This window comes from Gadus chalcogrammus, chromosome 17 (assembly GCF_026213295.1).
Source record: "Gadus chalcogrammus isolate NIFS_2021 chromosome 17, NIFS_Gcha_1.0, whole genome shotgun sequence".
Lineage (NCBI taxonomy): Eukaryota > Metazoa > Chordata > Actinopteri > Gadiformes > Gadidae > Gadus > Gadus chalcogrammus.
Window position 1 is genome coordinate 13,483,286 of NC_079428.1, and position 24,725 is coordinate 13,508,010.

The 24,725-nt window shown below is 42.8% G+C and overlaps 2 protein-coding genes and 1 long non-coding RNA gene across 4 annotated transcripts; 2 read left to right on the plus strand and 1 right to left on the minus strand.

Moving 5' to 3' along the window:
• Positions 1-4,419: 4,419 nt before the first annotated feature.
• LOC130406826 (GTPase IMAP family member 9-like) lies at positions 4,420-10,270 on the minus strand. 2 transcript variants are annotated; one of them, XM_056612485.1, is made up of 4 exons: positions 10,228-10,270; positions 9,930-10,008; positions 5,500-6,250; positions 4,420-4,675 (listed from the first exon to the last, which is right to left on the minus strand). In XM_056612485.1, exons 2-3 carry the CDS (start codon positions 9,946-9,948, stop codon positions 5,502-5,504), a joined length of 768 nt encoding a protein of 255 aa, XP_056468460.1. In that variant the 5' UTR covers positions 9,949-10,008; positions 10,228-10,270; the 3' UTR covers positions 4,420-4,675; positions 5,500-5,501. The 2 variants fall into 2 exon arrangements, with proteins under 2 accessions (XP_056468460.1, XP_056468459.1); XM_056612484.1 differs by having other exon boundaries at positions 4,428-6,250.
• Positions 10,271-15,518: 5,248 nt separating this feature from the next.
• Positions 15,519-16,787, plus strand: LOC130406834 (uncharacterized). Its single transcript, XR_008904538.1, has 4 exons — positions 15,519-15,611; positions 16,204-16,337; positions 16,441-16,577; positions 16,672-16,787. It is a non-coding gene; the product is annotated as an uncharacterized LOC130406834 (long non-coding RNA).
• A 5,154-nt stretch (positions 16,788-21,941) lies between these two features.
• Positions 21,942-23,739, plus strand: LOC130370516 (putative nuclease HARBI1). Its single transcript, XM_056576260.1, has 3 exons — positions 21,942-22,575; positions 22,664-22,800; positions 23,479-23,739. Exons 1-3 carry the CDS (start codon positions 22,116-22,118, stop codon positions 23,737-23,739), a joined length of 858 nt encoding a protein of 285 aa, XP_056432235.1. The 5' UTR covers positions 21,942-22,115.
• The last annotated feature ends 986 nt before the right edge of the window (positions 23,740-24,725 follow it).

Here is a 24,725-nt window from a genome sequence, read left to right on the forward strand (position 1 = left end):
TCTTCAGGTGATGCCTTCTGTGGTGGAGCCGCCTTCAATAAGGTCTTGCTCCCCTAGTGGCTATGTATAGTATTTACGGCTTATATGTTTGGTCCTGCTTCATTGGGTCCATGTGTGGGTAGCTTAGATTCTTAAAATACGTAACAATCCCTCCTTGGTCATCTTAGATGACCATACAATAATATTTTAAATCATAAACACCATTTACCACACCGAAAACATATCCAAAGTAGGATCAATCATCAACACCATCAACCGTGTGGGAACGACTCGAATAGAGAAAAACCACTACGCTCTCCCATAATACTCACATTTGGGTATTATGAAAACGGTATTCACATTGTGGGTCTCATTGGAAATACAGGTCATTATTTAACAATACAACAATGAACATATCTTGTTATCATACAATCACATGATCAAACAGCACACAAACAAAAGTATCCATAGAAATCCTAAGCTAATACCCTTCAGTTATGTGCTACAAGGTCATACAATTTTCAACATGTGCAAAAGTAAAGTAAAAATTGGTAGTCATAATACAATTTTAAAAATTCAAGATTATTGATAGCCTAGCATGGATTCGGGTGGTTCAGGTGATCTTCGTGCATTGGTTCGCTGTTGCATGTGGGTGGTTTTGGGCGTTGTTATTATCGTAGCCATTGTTTCTTCTGTCGCCGTCGGGCCTGTAATTCATGAACCCAAGACTCGTCCCTCCTTGTCAAGGGCTCAACTCAGAGAGGTTACTCCTACATCATGGGAGCCTCCAAACAGGTTCTCTGTCGTCGTCGTGTCAGTAACAGGTGGCCTGTAAAACAACCGTCTCAAGGAAGATCAACAGTACCATTATCAATGCAGCGATTCAGAAATAACGGGTTGCACTCGCAACCAAGCAACACTACACAATAACAAACATAGTCTGGTATGGTTGTTTTAAAATGTGTTATTCAAGTAAATCCGGGATATTGATTATCTTAAATACAGTCGATTCTACTAGAATAGTATAGGTGTGACTATTCTAGATATTACAGCTGGATAGGGTCGGGCCCCTCAGGTAATATAAGCCTGAATGGCACTTGGCACTTCTGTAGCGCCCACTGCTGTGGTGATCAGCAGATGCAGTAGCCCTCATGCGCAGGGAATACAACGGCAGCCGGTGACAATTAACACGGTCTCTGCATTTATTCCCGCGACGGGCACTTACTGGATTCTGCCTTTCCACCTCCCAAACATATTCTCCATCCATCCTGTGAAAGGGTCATTAATGCCGGAGTTCTCTGCCAATTCTAACCTGAGGGATTGTAATCATACCAGCGCCCTGGCCACCAACCCATCCGGAGCGATTCAAATCCTGCTGTTATTTGATCTCCTCATGTGACTGTTAGTCCTTGCTCGGCGGTGGTAGTTTGTAGGCTCCGGGTGTGTCTGCATCTGGTTCTGGAAGTTTTTGCTTCTATTGCAGAAATACAAACTCATGTACAGCAGTTAGTTGTTCAAAAACATATTTCCATGAATTCTAATTTTAATTGTTTTACAGTATCTACTTTGATTTAATTTCACACTACATCCCTCCTTGCGCATTGCTTCAGCCATGCGCATTGAATGACAACCAAAGCTAACAACATCGTAGTGCAACCAAGTTGCTATAACCAAAAAGATGTAAAAGGGAAATAACAATGTTAAAATTTGCATGTTCAATATCACTTCTGTGTTAACCGTATCTCATAATAACAGTTACCTTCATCATACTACCCGATTGTCCTACACTAACTATGTATATTGGATGACCTAATCTTCATTTATTCTACCTATTGCTCGCATTTGATGTTGTCCACACTTTGATTCACTCCTATGTCAAACGTGAAATGAACCGGGCCGAGAGGAATCAATCCAATTTGAACTCCCTGGCAAACGACGGCCAAGCCTCCGGTTTAATATGCAACTAAGCTAGATTAACGTTAAAAACCTGACCTTTCCTCCCCCCGCCGTAAAGAGTTTGGAAGTTTGTGGCCGGTAATAAATATACCTTATGGTGGCCCGGCTGAACTCGAAGCTTATCACCATATAACACTTAAGTTATCGTTGGGGAGGGGGGAAGGGAGAGCGCGAGAGAGAGAGAGAGAGAGAGAGAGAGAGAGAGAGAGAGAGAGAGAGAGAGAGAGAGAGAGAGAGAGAGAGAGAGAGAGAGAGAGAGAGAGAGAGGGAGAGAGGTTGTAACACTTTAGCTGGGCCCCCCCCACCCAGCGGAGGTTGGTAACAAAAGAAACCGACGTCATGAAGACGCGCCGTCTCTTTAAACCGTACACCACGTGGTTACACTCAAGACTCGCGGAAGAAGCAAACTTTTCGCCATTTGACCCAGATTATGGGTCAAACGCCTTCATGGATCTCAATAAGAATATTGAGATTGCGGCAAATTTGCTTCCACGGCGGGTTAGCGAGGCACTCACACCAGTTGGATTAAAACTGCGCAAGTGTACCTCTACGGCTGCGTTGTATACTAATCAAAATTGCACATTAGACTTAACTATACCATTACATGAACAGTATTTATTATTATAATTATCTAGTTTTTGTTGGTCAACATCAAATCGATAGATTAAAACTAGGCAGAACAAAGGGTCATCCAAACCTACAACAATTATGCACATCTGGGTATTAAATATATGGTGATATTCTATAAACAAAACAAAAAACTGAACCTAAAAGAAAAATTCTGAAGTTATCGGATGAAACAAATGTTATTGTAACTGAACTACAGCAGTTGAGCTAACTCCCGCCTTGGGCACCGGTTAAAACCATGAATGCCGGGCATCTTGGGTTGTAAAGGCCTGAAGAGGAAGAACAAATTTAGTACAAATGTGAACATTTACAGATCGTTTAAACTATTAATGTTGGTGAATTAAAAAACATTGATTACCACCTACACAAACATTTGCGTGTTTTGCTGATATCAACTAGGGAGTGGCTCTCTGTATTTCAGCACCCAGACACACAGACCCTCAAATATACAAACACTTAACTAAATTCACATCTTGGTTCCAACACATGGCTAGGTGTGAGGGTTTGAGGGGGCAAGGGGAAGAAAGAACAATAAGACAAGAATTTCAATTTAACTAACAATAGAGAGGCGAGTTGCCTTCTCTCAGCAATATGAATGAGGAAGGGTAGGGGAAGAGAATGTTTGCAGGGACAAAGGGTGGGGAGGGGGGGATCTGACGATCGGACTTGGGACAAAAGGATGGGGGGGGGGGGGGGGGGTCTGACTACCGGACCTGGAAGACTGGGACAAAGGGTGGGGGGGGGGGTACACGTGTGTAGGGGGCCTGGAGGGTCTTTTACCTTTAATAATCCATCGTCTTTAATAACAAAATACCAACAGACTTGAATGTAAAATGAAGCATGCAGTCTAGGGTGGCATTTAGCGGATCGGCAGATAAGATAGTATACACTCCGAACGTCCGCTATGATGCTACTGCTTAGGAACTCAGCCTCAGCGGAGAAGTGAAAGATAACTCTCGTTAACATATATTTTGGCCCGATCTATACAGAGACCGATAGTGGAGGGCTTCACCTCTCAACCAGTACCAAGAATGATCGTTAACGACGAGTACTAAAAACAACTCAAGTGTGAAGAAAAGGGGAGGTTGGGCCTTCAGTGTTCCTTGCAACCGTTGATCTACACGTGTTGTTATGCTAGGCCTCTGGATCAGCACGATCGGACGGTGGCTAAAACAAACTTACACCTAAATGTTCTTAAAACCAATCCTATTTCAGATTAAATCTTTAAGACAATGAGTTCTACTTACCTCAGACGTGTGTGGCCTGTTGAAGTTGTTTTAGCCTCGCGCCGGCCGGGATTCTCGGGACTTTCTTCCAAACGACGGGGGTCACCATCTGTTGCATATTCTCGAAGAAAGTTGTCCAATCCCGGGTTGCTTTGAACTCACTTCATTTATTATAAAGTCGTCGGCATGTTTCGGCATGGTAAGTGAAGCTATACGGAGGGAATTCTAGGAATCGTGTAGAACACGTGTGAGAGATAATAACATTGGCTACTATGGGCCACGGGCAGAGGCCCGTGACCCTTCGCGGGTGTCGCTGAAAATCTCTGGCCCCTTCTGGTAGTGTGCACAGGTAAGGGACCGTCAAGTGGGCGTGGCCTAGTGGGCATGGTGGCTTCGGCTTCTTCAGGTGATGCCTTCTGTGGTGGAGCCGCCTTCAATAAGGTCTTGCTCCCCTAGTGGCTATGTATAGTATTTACGGCTTATATGTTTGGTCCTGCTTCATTGGGCCCATGTGTGGGTAGCTTAGATTCTTAAAATACGTAACAAAAGTTACACTAGTCTCTTAATATTAAGATAACATTCATGTGTGTGCAAACTGCATAAACATCTGAAAGATCTTTACAATATTCACTTGAATTCAAATATTATTCCAATACAGGAAATAAAAGAATGACAGAAAACATATTTCAGCACAACAAAGAAAACTTAAGCATGTGCATTATTTGCTTCACTTACATAAAGACACCAAACTTAAACATAATCACACTAAAAGCTTACAATAAACCAACATACCTCGCTCCGCTTGCCAAGGTTGCAAGACGAGGGAAAATCAATACAGGTTGGATTCACCGGTCATTCATGGGTCAGCTGTTAGCTTGCTTCACACACTATTCACGGGCATAAAACAGCATTTTTAAACAGGCAGTTTTTTTGAGACAAAAATTATCCATTCAGTACAGGAAATTATATGTTTATTGATTTAAAATATGCAAGTTATATATGTGACTGAGAAGTCAATACATCCTTAATTGATTATTTTCCAGTGAATAAATCATGACAATGAAAACATATATGAAGCCAGTTTTATGCAGGATTGAATCAACTGTAAAACCAACAACCCATCTGATGTTAAGTCTAAAATGTATCCTATTAACTTTATTTTCTGAACCATGTTAACTATGAATATTAACTCAAGCCAATGATCAGGCACATCTCCAAGTGAAGTGAAGACTAGGAACGTAAAGATAAGTTAAGCAACAGGGGAGAGACAAGATGTCAAGCCGCTCCTCCACTCCCCCCTGTACTCCTTTTCTTCTAGTCGTCTGTCTGCTTCCCTTACAGGAGGGCACAAGAGCCTTTTGCAGTTCTGCCCCCCGCTTTTCAACCAGACTGAGTGCCCCGATATTAAAAAATACAAAAAATATATCACGGTCCAAATGACCCTGATACATAAAACAACAGGCAAAGGAAAGGTGAAGCGGTCGTGGTAGAGGGGAAGCATTTGAAAAATCTGGATCGTAAACCCTCTGGACCCTCGCAAGCCCTCCGGCCCCAATGGCCATATTAGATACTTTAAAGTAGGGGTGAACGATTAATCGAATTCAAATCGAAATTGCGATGTAATATAACGCGATATCCAAATCGCAAAGGCTGCGATTAAAAAAAAAAAAGTAACTTTTTCGATTTTTTAATTTTTTTTATGATTTGTTACCGTTACTGATTGGAGCGCTTAAACCATGACAGTATGGTCTTCCACCAACGTCGATTCGCCTCCTGGTACATGGCGTTGGTATAACACCCTCCACCGTTGAAATCCACAACCTTCTCCACCTTTTCCAGCAGCTCGGGAACTTGCTGCACATCACTTTCATCCTTGTTGTTGAATACGTGGTACCTGCCTCCACATCTGTGAATCAAAACCCTGAATTCATCAGAGCTGGACAGGTACTCCTCTATCTGCTCCTCCAGGCAATCTCCCCTGGCGAACAGCACCACTGTGTAGTCGCGGAGCGCCGCTTCACCAAATACCTCAGCTATCATTCCCACTGCCCTTTTCACCTCCTCTGTGTAGTGTTCCAGCTTGACCACCAGGAGGAAGGCGTGTGGGCCGGGGGCCGTCAGGGCCATGCTTTTGCTGATCTCCTTGATGATCTGTTCCTGGTCCCGTAGTGTGTCTCCTAAACCTGGCATGTCCACCACCGCCACCTTCTTCCTCTTGCTCCTCCTGCTTGAACTGCTCTTCCTCCTCCTCAACGCCTCCTCCTCAACATGGTATCCAGAGGTCGCCAGCTGGCAGACTTGTGTCACGGAGGCTGCGGTATTAAAGGAAACGAAGGATCGCTGGCCAAGGATGGTGTTCCCTGAGGCGCTCTTCCCAGACCCCGTGTTTCCAATCAGGATAAGTTTCAGCACTTCTTCTGGATCATTCTCTCCCATGTCGGTTGGACACGGTCCCGTTGCTCCTGTGGGTGGAACATTACACAAGCTATCAATTATATTGCACCGTCTTGTCCTAAAGTTACTTTCTGAATCTTGGGGTGAGTTATCTAACACTGAAATAGTTACATAATATTAACGGCAAATTCCCAGTTTAAAAAAATGTCAGTTCATGAATTAATAGATTTCGAGCATTGTCCTTGAATACAGGGTCTCCTGGGTCTCTCTCTCTAGTATTGGAATACCACAGCTGGCCACTGGGCAACTTTTGCCACAAACCTTGAGACCTTGTTTTGGCCATGTGATTGGACAAATGCATTGATTTTTAAATGTATTGTAAGAAGTGGATCTCTATGATGACCTCAGCCTGGAAGAATGCAAGAAACTGCCTGGATTTTGACAAAAAAGCATAACTGCAGATTTGTGTAAATATTGCAGATGAGTGCACACAGATTTACAGGCAATTCCTTGCCAACAAATAACTGCTGGAAGCTGCCAGTAATTGGCACATATATCTAAAATTGACAGTTTTATAGTTAAATGCTTAATAAATGTAGCAGGCCTAATTTAAGTTTTGGATGCATGGACATGCTGTTATTTTCCTAATGTTTAGATTATTTTAGGCTTAACGTTGTGCAATTGAAAAGCCTAATTTATGCTTCTTCATCCATCCCAACAACAAGGTCTATGTAGGCTACTTGACTTTTCTGTAGGCTACAATGCTGTGCAAATGATATATATCACACGGACAAATCGTCGTGTAGCAGTCATTGATTTTAAGAAAATAAATGACTCGCGCAGTTTCAGGTCAGGCTAAAATCCCTTTCTTCGCAAGGTGAGTAAAAAAGTGAGATTAAGTTGAGACAGCAGTTGCCGTAGTCTACTGCATCTAAACAATTTAGTATGTGACTCGTGGATAGGCCTGTATCTATGAGATTCCGTAAACCACATCCCAGAATTGTTTATGTTTCAGTATGCGCAGATTTGTTTTGAAACCTAGGCCCACGTGTTGAAACCATGGACCTGTATGGCGACACATTAGTGCCATAAAGCACTCATTTGATAAAACATGCATTCGGGCGTATTATATCATATCACACGCGTAGATATTAATTGCGAGCGCGGAAATTATCGCGCGCACTCAGAGCGCTGCTCCCCGAGCGAGGAAAACGGCTCCTTGAGAGCATTAGGCCTACCTCGTTGCAAGTGAGAGCGGGAAACAACTTCGGTCGCACAAAACAGCCTCAGCCTCTCGCGAATGATGTTCTGCTCTCGCACTCAAATTTAGTTTCGGCACTATGGGGAGGGAACCAAGGCAGGACGGGCTTTCCTCTGATTGGCCGTTTCTGAAGCGCGATATTTTATTGACAGCCCTCCTCACATTCAATTCTGAATTGTACAGTAAATGGCTGAAACGATAGTTACGTATTGTAACTCTAGATTCTATGAGTATAGGCGCAGGAGGAGGGCTGTCAATCAAATATTGCGCTTCAGAAATCTAGAAAGACCTGGTTGAAACTTTCTTTTCACTCACGGAAAATGGTTGTGTTTGTGTGCGTGTCCGTGTGAAACGATTAGTCATTATTTTCTCATAATCGTTAATCTTTTGTTTGATTATAAATACGTTTTTACAACATTTTAATCAACCACAAAATGAAGAATGACGCAAATAAAGATTAAACATATTTATTAGATAGCCTAACATTTCACATTTCTGTGAAGGCACATCTATCGAAAATACTTTAAGAATTTGTTTTTGTTTCGTAAAATAAACAAGACTATATGATGTTGGATATCAGTTATGCTATTTGAGTTATTTTAAAATTATTTCATTTATCCTCAATGTGTATTGGCAAATCAGATTTGTCTTGAAGCGATTGCGATTCAGCCTACGCATAGCATGCACGCACACTCACCAGAACAAAGACGAACTAGTTCAAAAGTGGTCTGCAGAATACAGAGCATGTGTCACGTATCTTAAATCCCCCCCCCCCCCCCCCCCCCCCCCCCCCCCCCCGCACACACAAGCACACATTATTTTTTTCCCTGACATACGTCAGACGTGTTATTGTGGTAGGCATAGACGGATTATGACATATCGGGCCCCTGGGCACGTGGACTCCGCAGCCCCCCCCCCCCCCCCCCCCCTTCCAACATAAACACACGCACCCAGAATACACACACACTTATTGGCGGTAATAAGTCATTGGCCTATACCTGCAACCCAGCAGGATTTGTAGCACAGGAAAGGCAACCTCACAATAATTATTATAAATAAATGCATCTTTATTTAACCAAAACATGATAAAAAAATACATAATTGATGCAATTTTTGGCGATTTGAACGAATTTAGAATGCACCGCTTTCAACCACAAATAAAAACGACTTAAAGCAACTCAATACGAACAGTTCCTTACATTAATTGACAGTAATGCATTTCACCTATGAAATGCAAAATCCTCCACGATATCATCAAACTCCAGTGCATTGGTAAGGTCTCAATTGCCATGAGAGAAAGTGACTTCAGCCGTTTTTGTGACATTTTCGTCCTCAGTTCATTTTTTATCCTGGACAGAGGAGAGAATGACCGCTCCCCTTCGCAATTACTGTCGGGCAGAGTCAGAAAAAGCCGTAGCGCTACATACACATTTGGAAACATAGATTGTACTCCACAATCGAGTATAATTCGTAGAAGTCCTTTTGGGGTTGCATCATCTCCAGGCTTGTTAAATGATCTGAACTGAATAAATTCATTGCTTCAACGCTCCACTTAGAGTTTGCCGTTGCTCCATGTTTAAATGACAGTGACTTGTTCGTGAATGGTCTCAAATTCACAAACTGAAATAGTGCCCCCTATTGATCTTTTTATTAATTTATTTACTCAGTAGTAATAGGCCTACTATTGCTGTTTTCGCTTGAATTTTTGTATTTCTCTACTGATTGCTTCGACAATGCAACATTAAAAGGTACTAACGCTGGGGCCCAGGGCCCCACTGTTAGTAACTTGTGGGGCCCTGGGCCCCACTGTAAGTAACTTTTGGGGCGGCTCAGTCTACTTCAGTTACTAACAGTGGGGCCCTGGGCCCCACTGTTAGTAACTTGTGGGGCGGCTCAGGGGGGCATGTGCCCGTGCAGTAATCCACCCATGGTGGTAGGCTATATATTAAAGTAGCCTACTTGGAGGAAAGGTGTTTTGAATTCATTTTAAACAGTGCTGTCTTTTCCTATTTTTTAAAGGAAGCAACTTTTCACCTCCCCTTGACCCGCGCATGGATCGAAAGAGCGCTTGTTTTAGTCCATCTTCGGAAAATTGTAGTTCCACTAGACGCTACGGGGCAGGAATTCTCGACGTCGGTTAGGAGAAGGGGAATCGAATTAATTGCAAACAGTGCTGTCTTTTCCTATGTTCTAAAGGAGGCACATTTTCATCTCTCCTTGATGCGATGACGTTTTTCACAAAGGTTAAGGAAAGGAGGAATAAAGCTAAGGATATTTGACATTCCGTAGAGCCCCCTGACGACGTTTTCCACAAAGGTTAAGGAAAGGATGCATAAAGGTTAGTCGATTTGACAATCCGTAGATGCCCACATCTATGGGTGGAAAATAAATAGCCCCCAACCTACGGAACCTTATCTAAATGTTCATGTCAGCAACAATATACGATTCACTTAATGACTGAGCTTCTGAAGATAAATCCACCTTACCTGACTCCATATTGAGCATTTCTTTCTCAATATTATTCTTTTCTACTGTCGTTTATCTGTTGTTCAGGTCAACCTCGCCCTAAAAAATCAAGAGGGGAGTTTCAGATCGGGCAAAAATTCCATTCTTCCAACTAATGACTTAGTTCAAGTGAATTCCCCCAAAAGTATTTCATTAACATACCGCAATTGTCCTTCAATGTATTTTAATGGTCGCCAATGATGTTAATGCAATCCTTTGGGGAGAATTCACTTGAACTAAGTAGGCCTAATTTCTTTTAACATAATGTAGGATACCAACCTCCGTTCAGTAGGACGCCCTCTTCACTTCTCCAGAAAGAAACGTATCCGCGCAGAGTATGCTGCGATCTTTATAACTCCATGGCTGACCGCGGGGGGTGGGTCCAGGCCGTTTCTCAATTCCTAACACGCGTAGGCTACTACGGACTCGATGACTTGCAAGTAGGCCTACGTAGGCCTACTTGGCATGTCCGTAGGCCTACTTCAAGCAGATTACGGACTCGATGACTTGCAAGTAGGCCTACGTACTTGGCAAGTCGGTACTTCAAGCACAGACTTGCGAGCACGCGAGTACGTAGGTCTACCTGCAATGGGAACAGCAGCGGACTCGATGACGTCACCACCTCTGCTCGTCCGTTAAATGTGCTACGGCCTCATTTAGGCATTTACTGAACAATATAAACAAATGATATAAAACAAAATCCCAGCCTCTTTCATTTTCAAATAGTATGTAAATATTCTGAATGAATACAAATTTAAAAGATATGCGTGTCCTGTCATGTGTACAAGCTATACACACACGACTTTATCTATATATATTTATATATTATCTTATATTATTATTATTATTACTATTATTATTATTATTATATATTATATAAATATATATATAAGTTAAGAGTAACTTAAGCTACAAATATATGACTTGATGAAATCACACCCCAATACCACACCTGGTGCACATTGGGTCATTAACATTAAAAGGGGGGTAATGAAGGTAAATTACTGAGGTAACATTGCTTGATTAACACTGTTCACACATGCATATGTTCAGGAATTCTGTCTTGCGTTCGCTCACACATGGCATAGCAATGCTAGCTCGGGAGCCAGATGAATCTCGCATGTTTCATTTGCTAAGAGTAACAGTTTAAGTTAAGAGTAAGCTATTGCTATTTTTTTAAATTACAGGATGGATCTGAGAGGGATTGCCGTTGCGATGGGTTTCCTCTATCTACACAGCAAAAATTGGAGTGTTGAATTTTCGGGGTTAAACATTTCTGAGTTGTTTTTCACTCCCAGAGTGTAATTTTAACACATTCTGATTTAAATGGTGTTCAGAGTTGGAGTTATATGACAGAGTTGATCACATCAGTGTTAACGTAACTCTGCAGAGATGAAATTAAAGGTTGGGCATGGAATTCTCTTTTTTGGCAATTTTTGCAAAATTACTTGAAATCCTTATCATAACCCACTTACAGACACTGAGTTAGAAGTATTGACATGAAAATTAAACAAGTCAATCATCTGTGGAACGGGCAGGGCTCGAAAAACTCCAATGATTTCCAGAACCACGGGTCAATGCGTGTAAGTGCGTCAATCAAACGGTCGTACTGCACTCCCCCTCCCCCTTCGTGTATACCCAACCTTTAAGTTCCGCCCATGCATTTCACTTCTACGGTTGGAGACAGAGGAGGCAAGTCTGGACATTTTCTACCACTCATGCAATACTACACAGTAAGTGCAATTAAGTCGAATTTACTGAAAAATCAATTTATGCTGTGTATTTCAGTGTGTTTAATGCCAGGACTGGTCAGCAAATTTGTGCTGGTGATTAGCCACTTAGCAGACTATGCTAATTTGCTAAGCTAACCACGTGTTACTAAAACCGTCTCCTATTTCATCAATGACGATTTAACAATTCACATGCAAGCTTAAAGCGATAAAAAGACCAGCTTTATGATTTTTATTGTATAAATCTCGTTTGAGGCCGATTTTTTGGCTTCACTATGTTCATCGAAGGGGCTGCATGTCCGAACTTGTCCCTACACGCAGACGGGCGTTTCACGTGTCTATTTGTGTGTCTATTTGTCGGTGTGACCGGTGTACCACTGTATTTGGTGACCCATCATCAGATTATGTGACCTGCAGTGTTTTCGGAAAAGGTTTTTTCGGATAATTTACTTAATTAAAAGTTTATAAGTATTTTAAGTACTAAGTTAAAGCTAAAGCACAAAATGGCTTTTCCCGCATTTTAAGTACTAAGTTAAAGCTAAAGCACAAAATGGCTTTTCCCGCAGTCTGCCCATTCCCGCCGTCCGCCCATTCTGACACACATCGTAACTAAATACATTTTTAACATTTTACCTGCGTTCATAACATTTAACATATCTACACACTTGTATCTTCAATAAAATAATTTATACTTTATTCAGAATCACGGTTTGATGGTGCGTTCGAGTATTCTCTGCGAACCGACTCGGATCTCGGATCTGATGCCACGCCCACACTTCAAGCGTTTTATTATTTCGCTTGGTCGTTGGAGGAAAACATGGACGCCACCCGGAAAGCTGTTGTCGCGGTAGCATTGGCAGAGGACCAGGCGATCCAATATAAGTAGGCTATAGGCCATAGTCAAGTCAAGTCAAGTTTATTTATATAGCACATTTAAAACAACAGTAGTTGACCAAAGTGCTGTACACAAATACAATATATTTGTATACATAGGCAGAGATACGGACGCAGTAAGGTATTGCAGTAATACGAGTGATTGAAATTACCATTTAAACCATCAAAGTGGTCCAAGCACAATGAAAACAGTTCATACTTCAAGTCACCATGGGTGCAGCCATCTTGAATTCTGTCTCGGAATTTCGCTCGGTCACCACTGAGTTCAACCGAGATGGCGAGATCGCCGTCCTCGGAAAATGGGCGTGTTTGTGCGTGTCGCTAGGCAACGTCCTCGGACCTCCGAGACGGATGGATATTAAAACACACCATGAGTTCCATATCGCTTAGTTTTCAGTTGATGGCATTGGACAGTGAGTACGTCAATCAAACCGTCATACTGCACTCCCCCTTCCCCCCGCCCGTTCGTGACCGCTTCGTGCACGTACTCAAAGCTCGTGACCCAGAGCAAGCTTCTGTTTGTTGTTATCCTGCGGTAGCTACTGGAGCTAGCTAACTAGCTAATCCACATTTGGACCTAGAACTAGAAGACAACCCTAAACTCCCACCTAGCTAGTCTGGCTCGCTCTTGCGCATCTCTGTTCACGCTTGTGCATGATTGTGCGTCCATGTACTTGGAATGGGTGGAGTCAGCGTTGAAGGAGAGGGACCATTCGAGTTGTGTGTTTTCAAAATCTGCTGGCGTTTCGCAAATCCCATACCCAACCATTTAAAAACTCAACTTCACAGTCGCACCAACGTGAACCGCTAGCCATCATGTTTATTGTTTAATGGGAAAGAAGGGTCGCATGGACTATACGTCATCCAGCTCAGGTTGCCTAGCCGTGCGTGTGTCGGGTCATTAGCATCTGCACCGTGGCCTGAGCTAGGGCTGCACGATATGGGCAAAATATGATATCCCGATATTTTTTGGCTGAATGGCGATATACGATATATATCTCGATATTTTCTATAGAGTGGGTTAGATGTTTTTTATGCAAGTCAAAAACCACATGTGAGATGTTGCAAGCACTTATATTAAAACATAGGTCCATATGACTGCAACATGTGATTTTGTATCGTTATTTTCAACAGAATTCAATGAACATGTAAAAAAAAAAAAGGGATGTTTTTCACCTTCTTCACAAAATAATCACCTATGCAAAACAATATAAAGCTGTAGGTTACACACATTAGCTACCATTAAGAGCATTGGCTTCGTCGCATTGTCCTGCGTACTACGGTGAGGGTTTCAGTGCGCCGTAACTTTAATCCCCCGCCCCCTCCCTTCTCCGTTCCATTTGGGAACATGTTTGGTTTCATTTCGCTTGTTTCGTATATTTTAATTAATTAATTAAGAGCGTCACCAGAGGGCGCCCCCAACACATTTGCCGATCGCCGGCCCGCGAGTTTATTTTTTGCAGGGTGGTAGCGGGAAGCTCGTGAATATTCATGAGGGAACTCATCCCTCATTGGCTGGGACTTGGCTCGCAGGGACTTTGTCAGAGGGCTTGTGAAAATCACGAACGCAAATAAATGAAACGTTGTTATAAATCAACACAAATCATTGTATCAATAGTGTGACACATGTTATACAGTAGTTGTTTTTAGACGAGTTAGCATTAAGAGCTAACGTTTGTTTTGGCACTTGCAGAAAGGTAGCTATAGAGTTGCCGTGTAGTAGGTGGATTGATAGGTGAAAATCAATATTAAAATTAATTTAGCCCTACGCGAAAATATTATATGGATAGGCCTACAGATTTTATGGCCCTTCTTTCTATAATGTAATTGGTTGTGGGTGTGGCAGAACCACTATGAACAAATATCATAAATCATACGGTTTATTCTTATCCATCTACACCTAACCTCCAGCAGCTCCATCTCCTCAACAGTTTCACAGGGGCTTTTAGACGAGTGAGCTAACGTTTGTACTTACAGAAAGGTAGCTATAGAGTTGCCGTGTAGTTGGTGGGTATCATGTGTCACATTATTCGTGTTGATTTATAACAACGTTTAATTAATTTGCGTTCGTGATTTTCACACAAGCCCTCTGACAAAGTCCCAGCGAGCCAAGTCCCAGCCAACAAGCCCCAGCCAGCCAATCAGGGATGAGCTTCCCGCTACCACCCTGCAAAAAAAAAATTCGCCGCCGGCCCTGGTTTCGGGGCAGAAGAAGCTGTCGCAGCCGGTGATGCAGCAGCACAGCCACAGAGTTTTACGCATTCCTCATACTGCACTTTGTGCCGCTGCTCTAAATGGTGGAACAGATTTGTCGTGCTTCCACTTTTAGTCGCAACGGTTTTGCTACACTCTACAGATGACCTGCAGCTGCTGCTCATCTGTTTTTTTTAAACCCAAACTATTTCCACATTATAGAGCCGTTGTTTCTCCTCTTTGAAACAATTTCGTCTCCCGCCGCCGTCTCGTTTTCTTTACGGGTATCATCCATGCTTGTTGTGTTGTGAGGGGGCGGCGGGGGTGGGAATGAGGCGTCTTTGCACACGGCACGTTCGGAAAGACAGAGTGAGAGGGGGAGGGGTCGCGCTCACAGTCTCCAAGGCAAGCGCTGTAGACGCTTGAGCGGGAAACGGACCATTTTAACGCATATATCGATATAAACGATATTGTCAAATCTTGTATCCCCTTGGAAATTATATCGATATATCGTACATAGCCGATATATCCTGCAGCCCTAGCCTGAGCACACCTCTCCCAAGTGTGCTCAGGCCAAGGAATGGAAGTGGACTTGAGTACGGTTGGTGCACTCACACTAGCCAAACAATCTAGACTTGAGCAAGGTACAGGTGTGAGATGCACCCTCACACACACACATATTCTAGTTTTTACCGTTCTTCCTTTTAAATGTTTATTTACTTTGTCAACCTTCCTTGCATGTCTCAGTAAAAATGCTGGTCCAGGTGAGGTACGGACAACAGCAGAAATATGTGAAGTTGGAGGAGGATGAAGGACGGTTTGACTTCCTGCAATTCCATGAAAAAGGTTAGCAAGGCTTAGGAAAAAGGTTTAAAACCACACCCATGTTATTTTAAATGCTCATTTTGTAAGCTCCGTAATGTTGTGTATTCTGATGCCTTTATCAGCCTCTTTTAAACTATAAATAGGGTTAAATCAAAAAGTCAGTTCTGCAATGTGTGCTTCATAGAGTGTAAAGCATAATATACACCAATACAGATAAAAAAAAAATGCCAATCATACATTTTTTAATTTGCACTTAAGAGGGAGGGGGTTGTGAGGGGAAAATGCTCTAGGTCTATTGAATAATTATACAGTGCTGATATTTAATAGAAAGTTATTCGCTGTGAGGCAAGAAACACTGCTGACTTAAAAAGCACATTCAGTTTGATCTTATTATCTTTTCTAGTCATCGAGAGTTTTTGCCTGCCCACTGATGCTAAAGTTACATACAAGGATGCAACAGGGACAGAAGTTGATGAAGAAATATTCAGCGACCTCGTTGGACAAGGCAATGTGGTGCTGACAGTTTTCTCAGATCAGGGTGAGATATAAAGGCAGGCATAATTAAGCACTACACCTTACAGAATAATTACTAACATGTTTTCTATTCCTTTAGAATTCTCTGACAGCTCCTTGTATTCTGCTTCTGGGCTGTCTGACTCAAGCTTCAGCTCAAGTACATCAACTGTTGAGGTCTATAGCAAGAGACAAAGAATCGAGGATACACGTGATGCTGCGTCTGCCAAACAGGTTTCTTAATACTTCTTAATACATTTTTACACTCTTTATCTGGATGCGGATAAAAGCTGTTTATCCGCATGTTTGTTATTCTCATGTTTTTGTTTTTTATTAGTTGATTGAATCTGTGCTGAGAGGCAAATCCGGAGGTGAAGAAGTACTACAGGAGTACCAAACAACAGAAACCCTGACAGATGCTGCAAGAAGACAAATGGTTAACATCCTGGTGGCTCACATGATTGACAATCATGGGTATGTTTCTCTCATATTGTCTTTATTTGTGCCAAATGACTGCATGGTCATTGCATTAAATGTACTCGTTTACTAATTGAATATCTCCTCTCAGGCACCTTCCCACTAAAGAAACCAGAGAGGATTATGCACATGGGATAGTGATGCTATTCCCTTCCCTCAGGGATCCATATTCCAAGAAGGGCAATAGTCATTATTATTGTTTACACTTTCATGTAATGATAAAAAACTGTGTGGATGACATTGATATTTGAATTCCGTGAGATTGCTCATGAGCCTGGTATGACAACACATTTCATTTATTTTTCATTTCAGGAACACTTCTATGATTCTGCAAGCAGCACAGGATCTGCAGTGCCACCAAATAGCGCTATTTGCTCTTCTCCAGGAGGCCCAAATTTCCAAAGAACTGTTCATGTTGAAAGGCAGCTTGATGGTGATGCTTGCCAAGAGGCCATGTCTTTGCTCAACCATACCACAGACAATTCCCTGATTTTCCAGAAGATGAGAGAGACCTTTCTGCACCGTCAGAAGCTCGTTAATGACAGGGATGCAAACAGCTCACTTTTTAAGTGAGACTCACTTTTTTGACGGCCAACTGGGTCACTTGTGTGGTTCATGCAGATCCAAGGAGTTTTTGTTTGGGGGGGGGGGGGGGGGGGTCTAATTTGCTCCTCATTCCCGTGACTAAGAAATAGAGCTTGCGCCCGTATATTAATCATTACGGTAGCCCACACCACTTCCGCAGAACTACCGTCAAATCACAGAGACAAGATTCACCAGCACCTGAAGTATTTGTAACGTGAGCTTCTATGTACCGTAACTCCTGAATGGTTGGGGAATTTCACAATTTTCGACCGGTTTCTGAAAGTAAAGAATGAGAGCTTAAGGTAAGGTTGCAGTCTTTTGCTGAAAGTTGAACATGAATATTATTTGTCTTGGAAGTATCCATGATGGAGTGACCAGACGTTCCCGATTTCAGGGGACAGTCGCAGCTTTTGGTTGCCTATCCCCAGGGAAAGTAAAAATAAAACTCTTTCCCCGTTTTTTTTTAAGATAAAAAATTAAGGAAGGCCGATATCAATCAAACTGATGGCCACACAGGAAATCTCCCCGTTTCTCTCCGCCTTTTTGGGATTTATGTCCTGGTATTGAACATCGGACGACTGGTCATTTTCATCGATGATATCAGTTAACTTGAGCTGATGTTAGCTAGCGTATAGACCTGCATAGTTAGAGATAACACTTTTACCAATTAAGTTTGGCGTAGGTAATCTAGGCCTAGGGAACCTGAAAGCTTGCGATGTGTGCGTTCGCACCAAACGCGACGGGGCAACAGGATCCCATACAAAGTGAGGCGTATTTGGCAACTTTTTTGCGAGGGAAAACCGGCGATACGTTTTTATTTGTCACACCAAACTTTCGCCGTGCACAGGCGAGCGCGTTCATGAGGATTTGTGGCGCGACAAATTCGCTCGACTTGAAATATTTAAACTTTGACGTGAATTTCGTGTGATGACAGACAATCAGCGTTAAACAGCGTGCCCACTGAGTGACATGTGTAACGTAACAGCAAATCAGCGTTCAACCGTCAAACTCAGTGCAGTGCAGTCCGGGGTGAACTGCAGCAAGGAGGAGAAAGTGATTGTTGCCGTTTGCGACTCCCGGAGCTCTATTTATAATGGTATATAATATAATATAATTGTATACATAATATCACGGCCAAAAGCTCTGCGCGCCTCCGGATGGCCGTAGCGCGGGGAGCTCACAGGGATTGGGCTTCTCGGGGTTTGTTTACCGGCGTTGCTATGGTTTCCGGTCTTGTGTTTTACATGATGAATGAAACAGGCGGTCGAAACTGTTGTGCATTAAGCTTTATTGTTTAGTGACTCTTTTAGTCAGATTCTATCTAATGTAGGGAGGTAAAGTAAAAACCATTCAGGTAGTAAATGTTGAATGAAATTAACTAGGACTTAAAATTTGCAATTTGGTTCACCATGGACTAGGCCCATATGTTTCAGACCTGGCCTATATCTACAAAAGAAACTACCTTTGGAGAACCTCATCCTAAAATCCCTCTCTGCTGTAGACCCCATCCTCAGAGGTCACTCGCAAGCTGTGATCCATTTGAAGAAGCTGGCCACCAACCTTCAACACTTCACAGACCCTGAAAGTGATGTCCCCCTCGAAATAATTGGGTACAGTGTGTCTCCAGATTTGGCCTCATTCAGTGAGGGAGAGGACATGGTCACTTGGTTGGCCAAGGTCTTCAATTCTCAAAAGTTCCCTGCATTGAGCAAAGTCGTGAAAGCCGCCATCTCCATCTTTCATGGCCCATTGGTGGAGGCCTCCTTCAACCTTATGGGGGACATTATTGACCCAAAGAGCAGCAACATGGCTATCCCTACATTTAATGCATTCCAAACTGTTAAATACACACTAAAATCAGGCAACATGTCCGCCACTCAAATTTTTAAGAGGGACGATCCCAAATATGGGAAATTGGATCAAAAGCTGTGTCAAAACATCAAGTCTGCTGGGGCAAGGGATGCGGCTAGACGCCAAAAGAACCGGATTAGGGCTAAAGAATGAGGGCTAAAGAATATGGGTACGAGAAAGCACAAACTGCAGAGGATAGTAAAAGGGCTGCACTTGAAGCCGAAAAGAGGGCAAGAATGAAGCATGCGGCCAAACAAAGGCGTCGGGCACTCGAGATCCTGGTGGCAAAAAAAAAGAAGTAATTCTGTCAAAATGACAATGAAAATGTTGTTTTGTTTGTTGTATTTATCCGTTACTCTAGATATTGCTAATATGTTTACAATTCAATAAAGAATGGAGTGGAAATCTTTGGCCCTTTTCATCATTGCGCCCCTTCCATGGTCTCGTGGGATCGGCGCGTGCACCCAACAAGTCGCCGCGATGTACTCACTTTGTTGACCCTTCACCTGTTTGCATCCCTGTAATGACCCAGGCAGAAGTGTTGATATCCTCTCCAGCTTCCCAAGATTCCTGGATACAAAAGGATTGCTAAGTTTGAGATGCGATGTTTTAGAATGGCTAGAAATTTGAAAGTATTTCCTGTTGTTGAATATCTTCTTTCTTAAAGGTGGACCAAGACTTCACTCTCCTATTTGATGATGACACATCCTCCAGGCTTCTTCAGAAATGGGATTTGTTCTTCAAGCCAAATGTCATAAAAGAGGCTAAGCAGCTCACTTCAACACCAGAGTTGCGTCACTTGGTGCAGTCAGCAGAAAGTCCCCAAGGAGATGATCTTGATGAGGAAACAAGTGAGTTGTTTTTGTTTTAATGCATTTGCTATAATTGCAGTTGAACTCTACTTTATTCTGTGTATCTCTTGAGCGTTGATCAGATTTTTTGGATAAATGTGACTAATAGATGGATGACTGTTTAAAACTTTCTCATAATGCCTCCTTGTTCTCATTCAAACTTAAAGTATTAAATTTGAAGTTTTCAGTTAATTATTTTGTGTCTCTTGGTCCTCAGCCTGCGACCAAGAAATGGCCTCTCTGTTGTTGCTGTTACATCTCCTTCCACCACCTCCAGGGGGACTGAAGTCTCCAAAAATGAGTGCATCTGATGCAGTTGAGAGACTTGTTGTCTTTCATAAGGTATTTCTATTATTACGTTGATTATAATAATTGTCACGTCACCTTCTTAGCCACATGTAAATGAGGGTTGCTAAAAAATTGGATGGTATTTTAATTAAGTCTTCATTCCTATCTTGCACTAGCCAATGAGAAGATGTATGAATAATCACTTCCATAATGTCGTTTTCTCTGTGGCTGTACATAATTCTTGTGTCTAATGTTCAGTTTTCATATTTCTACCCTAGTCATGCTGCAATTTGGAGGAGCATCTCCGCAACCAGCAGGGTCGACAGCCATACCTCCTTGCGGTCGGGAGTCAGAAGAGCAAGATTGACAGCTTCTACATCACCATGGATAAGCATCTCATCCCATGCAAGGCAATCCGCTTCCTCGGGGCATGCGATGAACTTTTCAAAGCACATTTTGTGTTTAATTTGTCTTACGATGTGGCACTAGTGAATTTTTACACGTTCTTGCAGACAACAGTGTATAACATTGATGTGGGGAAAATGAAGGAGTCGCCCAGACTTAGAGAATTGAGAGCGAGACTGCTTAACCATCCAGGAGCACTTACACCTTGTGAATAAGAATACTTTTGGTTGGAGATCACGTTATTTTTTTGTCTAATAAGCTATTTACAGAGTGTGGAAAGATGTCTATTAAAAAGTGTGGAAAGATGTCTATTAAAAATGTCTGAGCTTAGATTTGATAAACCTTTTGATATTCAAAGCTTGTATATTATACCTTCATTCACAATGTTGTAATTAAACTGACTGCAAGGAAGAATTGGCACAAATAATTTATTTGAAATGATATTGTTTATTGTAATTAATTAATATTAACATAAGTATATATTAAATTCATGAATAAATATTTAATAAATGTATTATACATTTTTTCAGTGTAGATAATTTACACTTTAGGGAGTGAAATTAACACTACCCAAATAGTTAAAATGTACTCGGAGCAGTGTTAGTTGTCTAATCCCTTAGTGTTACTATAACTCTGTTTTGAGAGTTAAAGAAGGAACTCTGGCAGAGTGTTAAATGTTCAACTATTTTGAAAGTGTTAATTTAACTCTGGAGAGTGTGGAGCTATATAAACCCTCAAAGTGTTAAAATCAACTCTGTGGGAGTTAATTCAACACTGGACTTTTTGCTGTGTACAAGCAGAAGAGGAGGCTGCCGAACTGAGGAGGATCATCGTTGAGCGGAGAGCTAGAATGCGGCGGGGGATGCTAAGGAGACAAGCCATCCTCAGTTGTCTGTCTCACGTATGTGTTTTATTGATATGGCTTGTTTTTAACATTTCGCTTTATCGGTTGATATTGAGATATATATACTGGACTGTAATGGGTGAATTTTCCATTTTTACCACAGGGTAGAAAGTTTAAGCCTACACACAATATATAAAACAGGCTGAAATTTATTAAAAAATAACTAGCCCTAGGAGATTCCTTTAGTGAATTTACCCTTACCATTTTACTGATCAAACAAGTAAAATGTTAAATTGTTTTTTAATTCTGGTATACAGCAGACAATACATATTAAATACATAATTGCAATTGATTGTACATTAAAATACACAAATAAGCAATAAATCGAAAAATATATGAACCTAACCATTGGCATATAAAAATATATTTTATTTTCTTTGTTTGGAAACCAGGACCAAAGCAGCTCGCAGCAGTACACACAGCTGAACATCACTGTGCCCATCCTAGCCGTGTTTTTCTCTGGAGGGGACCTGAAGCCAGACCTGAAGCCAGCCTTCAGACCTGAAGCTCTCCAGGGAGAGCTTCAACCGGCTGCTTGCCTTGCTGCCCCGGCAAAAAGTCCATGGATGGAGCCATGAGGTGGAGGTGCTGGTGGCAGTGTACTGGCTGGCCTGTGGAGCATCGTACAGGGTAACGGCAGATGCCTTCGGGATGCCCCTGTCCGCAGTTTGCAGGACGGTCCATGGCGTGGTGGAGGAGATGATGGCCATCCTCCACAGGGTGATTCATTTCCCCAAGGCAGAGGAGATGGAGGCGGTGGGGGCTGGCTTTGCTCGCCTTGCAGGTCACGAGGCCTTCAGATGTGCTGCTGGGGCCATTGATGGATGCCACATAAAAGTTTTGCCACCTGCAGAGCAGAAGAAGAGCTATTTTAACCGGAAGCTCTTATCTTCCATCATCCTGCAGGGCATCTGCGATGGAAACGGTCAATTTATTGACGTGTACATCGGGACCCCGGGGTCAGTGCATGATGCCCTCTTGCTCCGGCGTTCTCCCTTTTATAGGCAGGCTCTGTACCCACCAGCTGGGTACTTCTTGCTGGGTGATGGAGGGTACCCATGCCTGCAGCGTCGTGTGGCCATCATGACGCCATACCGCCACCCTGTAGCTGGTAAGCACCTTCTCTTCTGTCACACAAGCACAGAAACAAATTGTTAGTTTGGTGACACTGATACATCCATGTGATTTTTGATTACCAGGTCAGGTTGAAGCCAGATACAATAGGCACGCTAGAGGGCGTAACATTGTGGAGAGGTCATTCGGGATCCTCAAAACCCGCTGGCGGGCCATCTTCCAGCGGTATCTGGAGATCCGGTCTCTGTTTGCCCCCAAGGTGGTAGGTGCCTGCTGCATCCTGCACAACATTTGCATGGCAGCAGGGGATATCTTGGAGGAGGAGGAGGAGGAGGAGGAGGAGGAGGAGGAGGAGGAGGAGGAGGAGGAGGAGGAGGAGGAGGAGGAGGAGGAGGAGGAGGAGGAGGATGGCCCAGGTGACACCGTGGAGGCAGATGACAGGGACCTGTCAGGCAATGCGTCACGGGCGAGGATTGCTGCCCATGTTTCTGCTCCTGCAGGACTTGATGTTTGCCTGACAGAACATGATTACCTCTAGACACACACACACACACACACACACACACACACACACACACACACACACACACACACACACACACACACACACACACACACACACATTTTTTTTTGGATATATATTCCTAGTCAATAAATGTACATATATTCTTTTCATCAACTTTCAGCAGATATCGTCTCAGTTTTTTATGCTTAATGAAGCAGCGATTTTCTTCTTCAAACTCTTGCCTCCTGAAGTCCTTGTGTAACTCTGAATTTGCCAGTATACATGTGAAATGTTTCAAGAATGAGCAGATGAATTTAGAATAATATTTATTTACATCTTGGAGATTAATTTTTCCAACAGGGACAGGTACCGTTCAGCCCTGACTGCTGCCTCTCTCTCTCTCTCCTCGTCCCTTTCTCCCTGCTCCCTCAAAAGCTCCAGCAGACTGTCCCTGGGTCTCTTTCTGCTGCTGCTTCCCCCGGCCTCCTCAGCAGAAGAGGTAGAAGCCGGTGTGCTTACTACCCCACCTGTAGTGGCAGTCATGTTGGATGCAACAACCAGGGGCGGACAGATGGAGTGATGTCCCTGGAGTGCAGCATCCATGGCACCATACCACTGCCAGGTGGCGGCAGCAGCTGTACCGGCCTCTACCCCTCTGCCTGTGGGTGGGTCCCTAAGCGACTCAAAACAGGATAGAAATTACTGCACTGTCAAACTAATTATTCTATGTGATACACTTAATTACACTTACTCTATTTAAAGGGCCACTGAAATGGTATTGTGTGTAGGTTAATTTTCATATGAAGGAATCACTGGAATGCTCAGTATATATAATATAATCAGTATATAATACAAAGCAGATAAGCAGGCAACGTATACTTACTTTGTACTTGAGCTTGTTCCACTTCATGAAGAAGTGGAACAATTAGGGACACAAATGAAGTCCCTAAAGCACATTCACACTGCCACTTTAATAACATGTTACATATTATTCATAATAAATTAAGACTACTGAAACCCGACTTGAACCGTCCCCAAGAAATGAAAGCACTCAAAATCAATCAATACTCACTCCCATCATCCCGTAGCAGAAGGAGTTGCGGAGGCCAGTGAACCGAGCTTCATTTGCCGCCCGCCACTCGATGAGGGGCGGGCCCTTGTTTCTTCAATTGTCCCTTGATAAAATAGAACGTGTAAGCCTATATTAATTGAATGCATAATAAAGGCCATCATATGAAGCCCTGTCGAGTTACGGCTATCTGCCTGAGGTTTTTTATAATCATCTATGAAATGAGGACTGATTGCTGAAGCTGGCCGGGCGAGCTAGCTGTCCCGCTCCGAAAAAGTGAAAACGTCCGAGAAAAACAAGTAGGATTTGACAGGTTGATGTTCAATGATAGCCTAATAAAAACGTTAAAAATAATAAATACCGACGTTCGTGAAACAATATAATTCAATAGCTTACAATTAATAGCTTATAGATAATAGCTTACAGTTGTGCGTATTCTCCATATTGTCCGCCATCGTACTGCTGCGAGTGCGAAATGCATCCTGGAATTTATAGCGGTTGCAAGTACACACGAGCCACCTCCGATGCATGCTCGGTGAAACCGGGTGAAACGGCGAGATCGAGCCCAGGCCCCCAGGATAGGCGCATACTTCCGCAATCCACCAGTGCTCAG

What these genes read in the sequence shown, in the direction of transcription:
- LOC130370516 (XM_056576260.1), top strand. Translation starts at nt 22,116, where the DNA reads ATGCCCCTGTCCGCAGTTTGCAGGACGGTCCATGGCGTGGTGGAGGAG. An exon ending in ATACCGCCACCCTGTAGCTG is followed by an intron (nt 22,576 to 22,663) that starts GTAAGCACCTTC and finishes TTTGATTACCAG; the next exon opens with GTCAGGTTGAAGCCAGATAC. An exon ending in CTCTGTTTGCCCCCAAGGTG is followed by an intron (nt 22,801 to 23,478) that starts GTAGGTGCCTGC and finishes CTCCCTCAAAAG; the next exon opens with CTCCAGCAGACTGTCCCTGG.